At 39.5% G+C, this 12833-nt stretch overlaps 2 protein-coding genes across 5 annotated transcripts in view; one reads left to right on the top strand and one right to left on the bottom strand.

The window, feature by feature from the left end:
• Positions 1 to 382: 382 nt before the first annotated feature.
• Positions 383 to 12833, bottom strand: part of polr2k (RNA polymerase II, I and III subunit K) — a 138618-nt gene continuing 126167 nt past the window's right edge. The window contains exons 1-4 of one of the 2 annotated variants that reach the window (XM_006635977.3): positions 3164 to 3249; positions 2857 to 2928; positions 1936 to 2028; positions 383 to 557 (exon numbers count right to left, since the gene is read on the bottom strand). In XM_006635977.3, coding sequence (XP_006636040.1) covers positions 535 to 557; positions 1936 to 2028; positions 2857 to 2917 — 177 coding nt within the window. In that variant the 5' untranslated portion in view covers positions 2918 to 2928; positions 3164 to 3249 and the 3' untranslated portion in view covers positions 383 to 534. Of the gene's footprint in view, positions 558 to 1935; positions 2029 to 2856; positions 2929 to 3163; positions 3250 to 12833 lie in introns of those variants that run through there. The other variant, XM_069194840.1, reaches the window with a different exon arrangement.
• Positions 3932 to 11472, top strand: fbxo43 (F-box protein 43). 3 transcript variants are annotated; one of them, XM_015357791.2, is made up of 5 exons: positions 3932 to 4054; positions 7138 to 8666; positions 9732 to 9837; positions 10280 to 10465; positions 10960 to 11472. In XM_015357791.2, the coding sequence occupies exons 2-5, from the start codon at positions 7207 to 7209 to the stop codon at positions 11206 to 11208; spliced, it is 2001 nt and encodes a 666-aa protein (XP_015213277.2). In that variant the 5' UTR covers positions 3932 to 4054; positions 7138 to 7206; the 3' UTR covers positions 11209 to 11472. The 3 variants fall into 3 exon arrangements, with proteins under 3 accessions (XP_015213277.2, XP_015213279.2, XP_015213278.2); XM_015357793.2 differs by lacking the exon at positions 3932 to 4054 and adding an exon at positions 5707 to 5893; XM_015357792.2 differs by lacking the exon at positions 3932 to 4054 and adding an exon at positions 5707 to 6043.

Below are 12833 nucleotides of genomic sequence, written 5' to 3'. Positions count from 1 at the left end.
AAAACCCAGGCTGCAGATGTACAGTGACAACAGTAGATGTATGATGTAGATGTATGCCTGGGTCAAAATACAAAACGTGCTCATTCTGGTGGGAAAAATGTTTAAATATGAGTAGATGGAAATTCAACAACCCTTTTACATACCGTGTAGATGTGGACAGAAACCCAGGTCTGTGAAATTGCAGACCACAATGGTACAGCTTCTGCTCATGGTATCTCTAGGAAGCTGCCTAATCAAAGTGCTGGAGGGAACCCACTGAATGACCAGGCCAAAGCATGGTCATGATTCCACGGCTCTCTCCTCTGGACCTGCACAAGCCACAGGCCTGCACCTGTTGTTCATTCAACAACAGCAATGCTTCGACACAGCAAAGAACCCAGAATGGTGTTTCTAGTTTTTTTTATTACAAATGTAAGCAATAATTTACATTTTTCTGAAAAACAAAAAACAAACACAAAACAGAAATACGATCGTTTGCACTAAATCTTAAAACAACTCATCTCAGGGAAAAGGGGATCCAACAGGTGAGAAACTTCAACGGGCATCAAACACAACCACTGGAATCACAAGAGTCAAGGAAGGAAACTGCCACGAAGTGGATTACAGCGTTACTGCTTCAAGTTTAAAAGCACAATATTCAAGTGTCATATTTAGAATAATGAAGAAAGTATATTCAGATCAAGGTATATATTTAAGTCAATGCAAAGTGAAACATTTATAGCAAAACGAAACATTCTTACTGAACAGAAAGCAACTGAACTTTTTCCACATCATAAGAACTGCAAGGTGGATTTTTCAGATTGCAATTCAAAAGCAATGCTACAAAAGTTTATTTACGCCATGGAGAAAAAAAATATCTTGTTTATATGAAAAAATTATTGCTTTTAACTGCAAGTTAATTTGTGAACAATGTAGCCTACCATATTGTTACTGTATATTGCATTATACTGCATATGCAATAATAGTGTCCTGTACAAAGTAGCATTGACATTAACAACAGTAGAATATTGTCACACTCCCCTTTTTGGGAAAAGGAGTCTTTTGTATACATGAAGTACAACATGTCAGTAAGCATTCCCAGGTTATACACGGATTGTTTTCGCCCTTTCTGTGACAAGTAGAAATACGGGTTTCCATATGTTTTTAACCTAAGAATGCTTACTGACACGGTGCTGTACTTCACGTATACAAAAGACAAAACACTCGCTCCTTTAGATTATTTTTTTCCCAACAAGAGGAGTGCGACAATATTCTACTTTGCACGGGACAATATTATTGACAATATATTATACAGTACAATTCAACATATAGATTTAATATGGTAGGCAACATTGTTCACAAATTAACTATTGCGCTTAAACACAATAATTTTCTCATATAAATGAGATACTTCTCTTATAAACACAAAAATGATGTCGTATAAACAAGATAATTTTTTCCCCTGTGGTGCTAATAAGCTTCTGCACAATGCATACAATACTATGAATTCAGTGAAATTTACTATATTTTAAATTTTATAGTGTTCTTCTTAAAAAATCCATAAAAGTTGCATCAGCATGGAAATTAAATCAAGAAGTTGAATCTACTCAAATTCTATTTCTCAGTTCATCTACCATAGATAAATGTGCATGATAGACTCAACACAAATGTTTCTCTACATTATGGGACTAAAACTAGATTCACGCAACACAATGAAAATTAAGTGTATAATATTTTTACAATTTGTCTTGCAAAGGATAAACCTAATTACAATCAATCACCCTAGGTGTATTTTTAAAACTGAGATCATATTTCTATTTGAACTGAGAGGGGTTGAAATCCATACTATACTAAAATGTTTGGATCTGTATTCCTTTAGGAAAATGTCAAGTGCACAAAGTTAGCTACAGAACTCAACTGTCAGGCTGACTGATATCATTCCAAACAAAAGGATACATCTCTTTGTTCTTTTCTTGTACATTATTCGGTAACCACACTCTCTGCATCTGATGGGGTCCCTCGCTTTAATTTCATTTTCTGTGTGACATTCTGAAATGACATATGGAAAAAAGAACAACAGCACCATATTGATTAATGACAGACTTAAGAGTTTGGACACAGGATCACAAACTCCTAAAAAGTAAGCTTGTCAAGTTAAATGCAGTTACACTGTGTTTGTAAACATCCACAAATTTAGTCAAAAGATAAGAAATGTAATAGTCACTGGAATGGTGTTAAAAGATAAGGAAAATAAGTTTAATTGGCACACTACTGAGCATTCAGTAACATCAACAACACTAAAAAATGTAAATCATTAAAAAAAACTCATTATATATTTTTTTTAACTTTAATGTAAATGGTCAAAATAAAATCCACTATAGCATTCATTATGCCCATCGTAATGTAGTCAAGCTCAAGTATTTTAAATTAAACAAATGTAACTTACAAACAAGTGTTGTAAAAGAGTAAGACACATACCTAAAAACCCTGTACTGTATTTACGATATAATTGTATTTTTCAGGCTCTGTCAATACAGACCCCCCAAAGAGCGTCTGAAAAAATGATTTTGATCCCACTGATGCTGTGCAACTCAGTATTTAAGGGAACAGCTTATTGAGTCTAATTTCTATTTTTACTATTCTACACTCTACCAACACGACACAATACAGCGTGAATGCAGACCCTGACCAACTGTCTGGGGCATATTTGGATTTAAAGGATGATGTTTATTCGGTTAATAAAAAGTAATTACCCTTCGTAGGGATGTATCGATAAAGATCTTAACTAACAACAGACATTTTCTCGAACAGTGTCCCTACTGGACGTTTCTGGACGTGTTTGCGCGACCACCATTACACGCACACAAAACGAATTACCTCCACAAATGTAGATCATGGGCTGTTGTTTGGGAGGCTGCAAATCCTTCTGTGAATCCATTTTGTAATGTACTGAAACAGAAAAAAACAAACCACGTGATAAAGAAATTTCGTTTTAGATCACTATGTAGCCACCTACTACCACTGTTTCATCTAACATTGGAAACGTGTAGTTAACATAGGTTATACGCTACACAACACACAAACAGCTTACTAAGAGTTGAAATCTATACACGTTCAACAGGTAAGACACAAAGATGACATAAGAATATTTTGGAAGAAAACAAAAAATAAACCGTACACTTACACAATTAACTACGTTCAGATTACTGTAGTTGCGTACCACGATTGCTTACTGCACATGCGCATTCCTCTATTGACCTACCATTCAACGCAAAGCCTGATTGGACCACAAAGACCTCACTGCCCATTGGTTAGTTTGGTTAGTTCAAGATGGGCTATGTATGAGATATCGAAGTTAGATTTTTATTTTGTAACATTAACATGACATCGGGTCATAATGTAGAATTTTTATCTTGCGGGAGAAATATGAACTCTTTTTTTGTATTGTATTACATCACAAAACAAACAGCACCTCTGAGGGAGGTTAATTTTGTTGTACTTTTGTACTAATAATTGTGTGATGAATCTGAGGTACTGTATCTGTGGTCCGATGATCATGGCAATTAAAATGAATGCGAAAACGTTCAAGACTAAAAGCACGCTTATAAAAATGTTGCAATAGATTTCAGAATTGGAAAGTACACAACTTTACTAACGTATTTTGAATAGAATATACATCTAAATCTGTAACATATCTTATCATTGGCTTGTCATATTTGTAATTTCTTACCTGGAGAAGTTTTTTTCTTTAAACAATAAGATGAACTGTGGAGTTTGTGTGTGTTTTTTTATATAACATTTAAGAAATACAAGCGAAAGTAATAGATCACTATTTAATATGCTCTTTTATTGTGCGAATTACGGTCGTAGAGTGTGGGAGTCACGTATACTTCATATAGTATGGTAACGTGTGTGAGACATCTCGACCAATTGCAGGCTGGAGCACAGAATTTGAACGTGCAGCTGGGCGGCTCTCGGCTGGGTTTTTTTTTTAAGTTTATGTTTGGGTTTTAATGAAAATGGGGACGCTTTCGTAGATTTTCTCTCACTCCTCGAGATCTTTGTTTATAAGTCTGTAAGTAAGCTTTTTCTTCTATCGAATAATGGTAAAGTAGTCGTTTTACTGTGCTGAGAACTGAAATGTACGCTAAAGGGTTGCACTAGCAACAGGGTTGTAGCTTGTGACTGTCGTGGGAGAGGGTGGTCCGTCTTGGGTTACCACACCAGTGGGGTGAGCTCCTGAGAGTCCGTACGAAAACACTGTAGGTAAAATAAACGTACATTCCTTAACTCAAAGTCCCCCGGCGAAACGGTTTAAAAACTAAAAGCTCACGGGTGCAAAATTAAGATTCGGTATCCGCGGGTTAGCCCAACAAAACGGTATGGTACGCCCTCGAAAACCAACTCGTGGCTCGGTTTGTTTGGTGTAATACGCCTCATTCGAAACCGGCATATCTGATGCAAGTATTCTGAAATATTGTTTTGGAAAATATCGTAGTGCCTGTACCTAGTACAGATCCACATGCCGTTATGTTCTAATCCGAACATCTAGTGTACGGTTCTGTTTAATTAATTTTCACGTTAGCTGCGTTTCCCTTTCTCGCGAGTAGTACTCTCTCTGTACTGGGGTGCCTGTGTTTGTGCTGTCTCCCCGTTTTCGGGCTGAGGCAGGAGAGGGAACAGGAAGTGTGGCGCTGTGCATCTGCTGTGTGAATGTGTGCCCTGTTCCTGGCCTACACCCATGCTCAAAGACATAAACACTCGCTACATGTCGAGTAATTCGCCTTCATCAACACCAGCGCTTACACGTCCGCCTTGTTCTACTATAAGAAATCCCGATTTTGCGGGGTGTTATTGACTTGGGCCCCTCTATTTCTTTGGGCAGCTGTCACTTAACTACTAGCAGAGGAAGCAGAAAGATCTCGAGTCTGAAGTCCTCTTATCTGGTGTGAGGTCTAATCGACTGAGTGCGGCTAGCTGGTTTTATGTATTCCTTCAATTCTGCTGTTTGCTCTCTTTAATTAAAATCTTCTCCAAATGCAGCTAAACGTTTGTGGAATTGATGTAATAGCTCGACTTGAGATGCCCGTAGGTAGGAATTTATGCTTCATCTTGAGGTGATAAAAGCTACTATTCAAATTTCTCATCTAGAAATGCGCAATCGGATCAACTATTCTCGTCGACCCCGTAGTACGGCTTTAACGACGTCGTCCTTGTTTCTGAGCGACGATGCTGCGAAGTGGAAAAGGGGATCATGAAATGTATCCCTTATTTTGTCTTGAGCAAATAAAAATGAATTTCATTAATTGAAACAAAGAAAAGGCTAACTTTCAAACCTGTGGAAAACTAATTAAACGGTCTTCGGGGAAACTAGTTTAAAAAAAGCCACCTTTCCTACTGGGTATGTCGGTTTTTCCTTAGTAAAGCGACGCTAGGGATTTAAATGTCCCAGACAGACAGGGGATTTAAATTCTGCGCAGCATGGTCACCACGCAGCCGCACTCGTGGGGGGGGGGGAGAGGACTTCCGGCAGCTGGCTTGGCGCTCCGCGAGGCCGGTTTGTGCGGGCGAATGAGACGCGCTGCGCCGGCACGGGCGCCGAGTTTGAAAGTGCGCGAGGGAAGGAGGGGAAGGGCAAACCGAAGCCGCGGCGTGAGCGTCGGGAATAACCATGGCAATGCCGGCACGAGCGCGGGTTGCCATAGCCGGTGTCGAAGCCACATCTGGTGTCGGGGAAAAAAAACAAGCCCAGTCTGTGAGACCAGCTCTTTCCTAAACCCGTCGCCCACATATAGGAAGCTGAGCACTCATTTTCTTCTTCCCCTCACTACGGTATTACATTTAAAACCGTCTCAAGTGAAATCATCTTTACCAGAGAGACTGACGTCAAATTCTCCTGAGTTTTTCTTTTTAGGTAGGCAAGGATATTCCAATACAGTAGCCGTTTCAGTTTTAATTAAGATGAATCGACTTTTTTTTTTTTTAAAGGCTTGGTATACGATTTCTATTTCTTTAACCCGCTGACAAGGAGATGTTGGGTAACTGTCACGTCGACCATTTAAACGTGAGTAGTTCTGGAGAGAGTTTGAGGCAGTGAATAAGGATGTTCACCGGCGGCTTTAGAAATGGGAAACGTTAAAAAAAATAAATTGTTGGTCTCGGTTTTTCACTGAAGAGCGCTAAACATGAGAAACCGCTTTATTAAACGGTTTCACTGGAAATCTGACAATAGAGGCGGCAACAGCTAAGTGAAACGTCGTTGACTAACACGTAACGATAGAGGGCGCTGTCCAAGAGGCTTTATTAATAATAATTAATAAATTATTATTTATTAAACGAAGTGCGAGGTTTATGTACGAGTAGAATAGTATTCGATTAACGCTAAGTAAAGAAAGCGGTTTAACGTTATCCCTTTGAAAGGCTAACTCGATTTCTACACGAATGCCATGTCCTGAAACGGTCGTGTGAATCAGATAGAAGTCTGCCCAGATCAATCTGCCAGAATTTGCTGATCCCATGCTGGAGTACTAGCCTTTTAAATAGTGCTTTCTGACCAGCCTGTCTTAGGAATACCCTGACCAAAGCCCTCGGCCTTTTGTAGGAGGACTGAATCAATAGCTAAACGTAGCCCTTTGTGGACGTAAGATTTCAAATTCTTTAGGCTGCAAGTTAAATTCAACACGTACAATGATATTTAACAAGCCTCTTTGCTGTGTGCCGCAGCTGGCGAAAGCTTTTCGTGGTTCTTTTCTAAAACGTATTTCTAGATTGTTTATATTTTTGCTATCCTGTTAATGGTACTGGTGCAACGCGTTTTTCATTGTACCATACATCTTTAGTTTTACAAAGTATTGACACGGTATTGGCTCATATTATAACAAAACTATATAATTGTTCTAGCAGATATTTATTAATGTGTTCAGGCAGTCAAAGGAGTCTAAAACGGTTTTAGAACTATTTAGGCTTGAAGAGTTCCAGTTATGTTCCTCTCTAGTTTTAGATGTTTATTAAAAACTGCAACCCACTGAAAACTATTGCAGTTCTAGTCCTTTCAAAAGATGGGAAAACAAATTGGTGCATTCTTAAAGATGAATTGGATATAACAATACTAGATGTCAGTTTAGAATGCAATAACTGGTAACTTTTTCTCTTTCTTAGTGGATCTCAAAAGAAAGTGCCTGGAGTTCACCAGACACTGAGGAGGCTGCAGCAGGTTTTGACTGAACCATGGAGCAGAGCTTCGGATCCGAAGCTCTATTTCAGGTCTCCAAACGGAACCTTCCAGGATCTTCCCGGGACAGCGGGCGCCGTGAAGTACTGGACGCCTTAAAGATGGAGACGGCTAAAACGAAAGAGATCATTCGGAAGCTTCTCTCGGGTCCCTGCACATCCCGGCTGTCGGACGCGGGTCTGCCCCACGCGTGCTCTTCCGACGCAGCGAAGGACGACAGGCTGATGGACTCGCACACGAGCTCGGGGAAGGAGCGCTGGAAGGAGAACTCCGTCTCCTCCCTTAGCTGTGAAACTCCTAGAGTATCCAAGAAAGATGCCTCGTTACGAAGGCGCCTGCTCATGTCAAAAGCAGCCTCTGGTGGGAAAGGAGGCTATGCGAGGACATCGCGCAACAAGGACTTGACATCTTCAAGCATTCCCAGTATCGAAGAGGAATATTCCTTTGGGCGTTTGGATTCTCCGGGCCCCAAATGCTTTGAGGCTTTAGTAACCAGCACTTTAAAAGCTGAAGAACCGGCTTCCTGCAGAAAACGCCGTCTCATGTTCTCCCAGAACAGAACCTCGACGCTTGAAGATGAAAAGAACGCAGGCCTCCAGCCTTCAGTGAGCGAATACCCCAGTCCGGTGCTCCTTGGCACAGACGCAGATCTTGATGAAAGCATTATTTCTTGTTTCCCAGATGAATATCTTGCCCCAGAATTGCTAGAGACTCCCTGTTCTGAGAAGCTTCCTGGAACCGCGAGGGAAGACTTTAAAACTCCTGTACACAGTCTTGCCACAAACTTAAGTGAGAACTTGTCGGTCTTAAGCAGTCCATCGTTGACCCCCATTGTGAACTTTGATGCCTCAGCCAACGAGGATAGCGGCTTCAGCTCTCTGGGTCTGGATAAGTCGCAGGATTCTTTGGATGACCATGATGGCTCATTCCAGGAACTGCTGCAGCCAGTCAGAACAAGGGAAACTCCCAAACTCTCGGAAACTAAGAGGAGGTCCAGACTGGAACGGCATCGCAGGCTCTCGACACTTAGAGAGCGAGGGTCCCAGTCTGAGGAAGAGGTCAATAACTTGGACTCTGCGCCTCAAGATGCAAAGTCCCAGTTCAGAGGACAAAAGATACTTATTTCAAAGGAAGGCGACAAATTATTTTTAACTGAAACGCCAAGAAATAAAAGCACTTTAAGACACGAGGATTTCGCAAGAACGCCTGCCCTCCAGATGGTACATGCAATTTGCCGGAGGAGTGTGAACAGGCTGCCAGAGCAAACCAGCTTGGAGGATTTACTGGGAACGTCTGGGGGTTCTGAGTTGTGTAAGACTACGATGCCTCTGGAGGGACTAATAGGAAGGAAGATGGGACTGGAAAAAGTTGACATCCTTGCAGAGCTCAACCTGAGGAACTTGAGACATGTTTTAGCAATGATACTAAATCTGCTTTCTGCAGAAGATATTTACAGGTATGTGCATAATGACACATCCATGGTCACAGATGTGTGTCCCTATCATGTGTCACCCCGTTATGTTTCATACCTGCATTGTTGATGAATTGAGGAACTCTGTGAAATTTCCCACCCCCCCCACCCCCCATGCGTCGTTTTTCCAAGACGCCCAAGTTGGCGACGTAGGCGATTTGTGGATTTTGTTCTGGAGATGAAAAAAATGTTGAAGAGCAAAATCTCTCATTAAAAGTCTTCTCCTTGTAGACAAGGCTATTGCACATGACTTAGATTGTGAATCGTTGTGTCCAAACATTAAAGTTGAGCTCCTACTACCAGCCACTGCATGTCTGAACCAACCGAGGTGTGATCTCTAACTTTAGATGCATGAACTGTGTGTCGGGTGGGGAATCTACCCTGAAGCACAGAATTACTTTTGGTTGTGATGAAACCACACATCTTTCGAACCTGGTGACGCTTTGTTTTTATGGGTTATATATGCATTTAATATATATCAAATGTATTTCTGAACTATATGTTGGAATATATCTCAAGCTATTTCCATTATTTCTTACAGATGGTAATTCCCAAATATTTTTACTATGAGTTGCATTATTTAGGAGTGTAACCTGGATTTGGAATGGGACCCTCTGTACTGTTTTTGTTTAGATACAAATGAAACATACTTGGTTAACTTATGGTCTCTAAGCCAACACTATTTAATTGCTTATGGGGAAAAGCCTCCCACTTTAAGCAGCAAGGGCAAAATTCACACTCTTACAGTCCCAAGCCCCCAATATTTACACCGTTCTTTGAAAAATGCCCTTTTTATACGGCATTTGGCAATGATTTGTGACTTTCTGGTCCCTAACACCAACTTGTACCGGGGACCTCATGTACCATATATTTAAAATATCTCGTCAGTGTTTGCAATTTAGATTTGTGGAAAATTGTAAATTGTGAACAAAATATTTTTTAATTAGACTGAGGCTATAAACCATTTCATACTCTGCACTAGTGTATAGCCATTGACACAGTATTTTATGTATCGTACTTTGTTGAGGATTGTTTTGCTTTTTGTGACAGATTTGGCCAGGTGTCTGATGTCTGGGATGAAATCGTTTTGCAAGACAAAATCATTCACCGCAGACGAAAATCATACCTGAAAGATCTGAAATTGGCTGCTGAGGAGGTATGTTCATCGATAGTTCTCACTAAAACTTTCCTGTGTTTCTAATGTTGATTTTAAAATTTCCAAGAACCTGTGTGGATGCCAGCATTGCTGGTAATGGACTAGGGTTCCATTCAGGGAGAGCCCTCTTGACTCTGTGCCTTTGACTTGTGTGGGCTATTGAAACCAAGATAACACCCAGCTTGATGCCCCTCCTAGGCCCGAGTATGGACTTTTACTTTCATATAATTGAGCCCCATACAATAGCACTAATGATAACATCAAATTGTCTGAATGGTTTATTACTCCTTTCAATGTCTCCTAACATCTTTATGATGACATTTTCATGTGACTTGAGAAATTTAGAGAAACTCCCAAATATAATTTACAGAAAATCCCTACGACACCAGGTCTTCTCATGAGAATTGTCTGACTGAAAGGAGTTACTTCTTTGTTTTGACAGGGTAGCGCTGTCCGTGTTCCAGATGCAGAAACAAGGTTGAATCTCCTGAGCCGGTCTGCTCTCAAGTCTGTGCAAGCACAGGCCAAGACCCCTAGTTCTCAGACTGCTAGATCTTGCAAACAGCCTTTCACACCAGTTGAGTGCAACACGGCCCATTCAGGAAGTAAACAAGATGAGTTTATAAGGGTGAGTTGAATGTGCCAGGAAAGAGAGGAGGCTTACTGTATTAGTTCCTGAACTTTTTCTCTAAAATTTCGCTTGTCCAGTTGCTAAGCAAAGTTTTTTTTCTACGATCAAATTGGCACATGAAAAGCAGAACATTCAAAACTTTCAGTCTAGGCTGACAGTTTTCATATGAGAGGGTATCTTTTATTGCCTGTTACAGATCTTGCATTTGAGAGTTGTAGTATATTACTTCTAGGAAAATAGATTTCCATCCAACCAAGTGTTGTACTCCATGTTTTGTTTGGATATTGCTGGCTCGGTTACCCAACACCACAGTACCTTGAGAGGTTTTTGGAAGTGGGTTGCACAAGCTAATTTCATATTGAAACCAAGGTTTATATTTAATTTAATGAAATCAGAATATGTCAATGTGTTGTTGTTTTTTAACACAAGCGTTCTTGAGTAAGTCCTTAAAACATTAGCTCGCTTTTTTTCTTTCCCCTTTCTTCCTGCAGGTGGCCAAGACCCTGTTTAATGATGAGTCTCTAAGACCTTGTCCCAGGTGCCAGCGTCCTGCTAAATGTCACCCTGTGAAGAAGCAGGGAGTGTGCAGTCAGGAGGCCTGCGCCTTTCATTTTTGCACGGACTGCTTGAGTGCCTTTCATGGGTCCAAGGAATGTGGCAGCCGGTCTGCAAAACGCCGACCCAAAAAGGAGGTGCTTCCAGGAAGCGCGCAGAGCAAGCGCAACTTAAAAAGATTATAAATGTCTGTACAAAAGCACTAAATGTATATATGCTTTTCTAGAATATCGTACTTTTTTAAAATTATGCGTCTGTATAATGTGTGTACTCAGATCTTGGAATCATAGAAACCAAATTAGCTAGTAAGTGTTTTAATGTCTTTTAATCGGTTTGAGTGTTTCATAGTCTGCAAACGGGTTTCTTTGTATATGTTTTAATGGCATGCCTGTACAGTTCTTCCTTTTTTTACTACTTTTAATAAAGTTGGTTTTAATGACTTGTCTCAATTCATTGTCTGCCTAAGTCTGTACGTTTTTAAAAATGTGATTTGAGAGCTATTCAGACTTTTACAATTGAAACTCGAACACTAATTAAGGAATAAGATGAAAAGTCATATTAACTGTGTAATAAGTTAATTTGCATGTAGATTGGGAAAATCTCTTTAGTGAGTAGCTTTTTGTTCTTTTGGTCTGGCAGCATTTTCATTAAATGTATGAAGTTGTTTAAGGACTAGTCTTGTTACAAGAATAATCTGGAATAGATTTAAATGTTGGACAGTTTATGTCCTGCCAAGACTTTTTTTTTGGTCTTGCTACTACTTTTTTTCAGCTCCTGCCACACCACAGCTTTCTAAACAAGATGGGCTGAATTACCTCTTCTGGTTTCTAACTGCTGTTCGATCACCAACTTTTACCTGCCTGGTTCTTTTTTCCAGGAAAATAATCCTGCAATTGATTTGTGAACTATTTTTAATCATTGGCTACTGTTATCGAGATGGTAACTATCTGTCATATCAGTGGACTGGATTGATGCATATTATTGTTTCTATTTTTTTTTTGCAGTTTATTCAGAGTATATAAATTGAATCTGACTTATCAATGACCTCTAAATATGTGACAATTAGTCGCTTCAAATTTAATTTTAGTAAAGACGGAGGCAGGAGTTTTTAGATCTCATCCTTGGGTCCAGATCAAACAGTGCCATCTGCTGGATAATTATTATCATTCGAAATTCTTCAAAAAACACTGTACTAATCACAGTTGGATTTATTTTAGAAATCGCTGATGTAGCTGCAATCAAATGCTTTTTTGAATTGTCTGGTATAGATATGAACCATTTAAAAACTATTTACTGAAAATGTTTATAGTGACTTCTCATGCTTCCCAATTTCACTTTAAATTATGAACATTTAATGAAACAGTCACCACATTTCACAGCCTATTTACAAGGTTATAACTGACTGCTTTCCTGAATATTTTAACTTTACACAGTTACATTACTTGTCATGATTAGAAGTACTTCATGTCAAGTGGACAATCACACACTGTCTTCACAGAGTTTTCACATTTTGTTACTTTAAAGATTAGTCATGACATCTTATATATATTTGTTTTACACAACCTGCCCCATGGTAAAGGAAATAATTTATTTTAAAGAAACATCATTATTATGTTAGTATTCAAACCCTTTGCTGTGGCATTAGTATTCAAAAATTAGTATTCAAACCCTTTGCTAGATAAATTGTAGGTACACAAAATGACCTTAATGTGCCACACGATTAGCTGAATCTCTGTGCCATAATAGTGGTTTTCATGATTTTTGAATAAAAACGTTATTTTACAGCACATATCAGGAGGACTAAACAAAT

The sequence above is a fragment of the Lepisosteus oculatus genome, chromosome 10 (genome assembly GCF_040954835.1).
Source record: "Lepisosteus oculatus isolate fLepOcu1 chromosome 10, fLepOcu1.hap2, whole genome shotgun sequence".
Lineage (NCBI taxonomy): Eukaryota > Metazoa > Chordata > Actinopteri > Semionotiformes > Lepisosteidae > Lepisosteus > Lepisosteus oculatus.
This window is presented reverse-complemented; position numbering and strand designations above follow the sequence as displayed.

What these genes read in the sequence shown, in the direction of transcription:
- fbxo43 (XM_015357791.2), top strand. Translation starts at nt 7,207, where the DNA reads ATGGAGCAGAGCTTCGGATCCGAAGCTCTATTTCAGGTCTCCAAACGG. An exon ending in TCTGCAGAAGATATTTACAG is followed by an intron (nt 8,667 to 9,731) that starts GTATGTGCATAA and finishes TTTTTGTGACAG; the next exon opens with ATTTGGCCAGGTGTCTGATG. An exon ending in TGAAATTGGCTGCTGAGGAG is followed by an intron (nt 9,838 to 10,279) that starts GTATGTTCATCG and finishes TTGTTTTGACAG; the next exon opens with GGTAGCGCTGTCCGTGTTCC.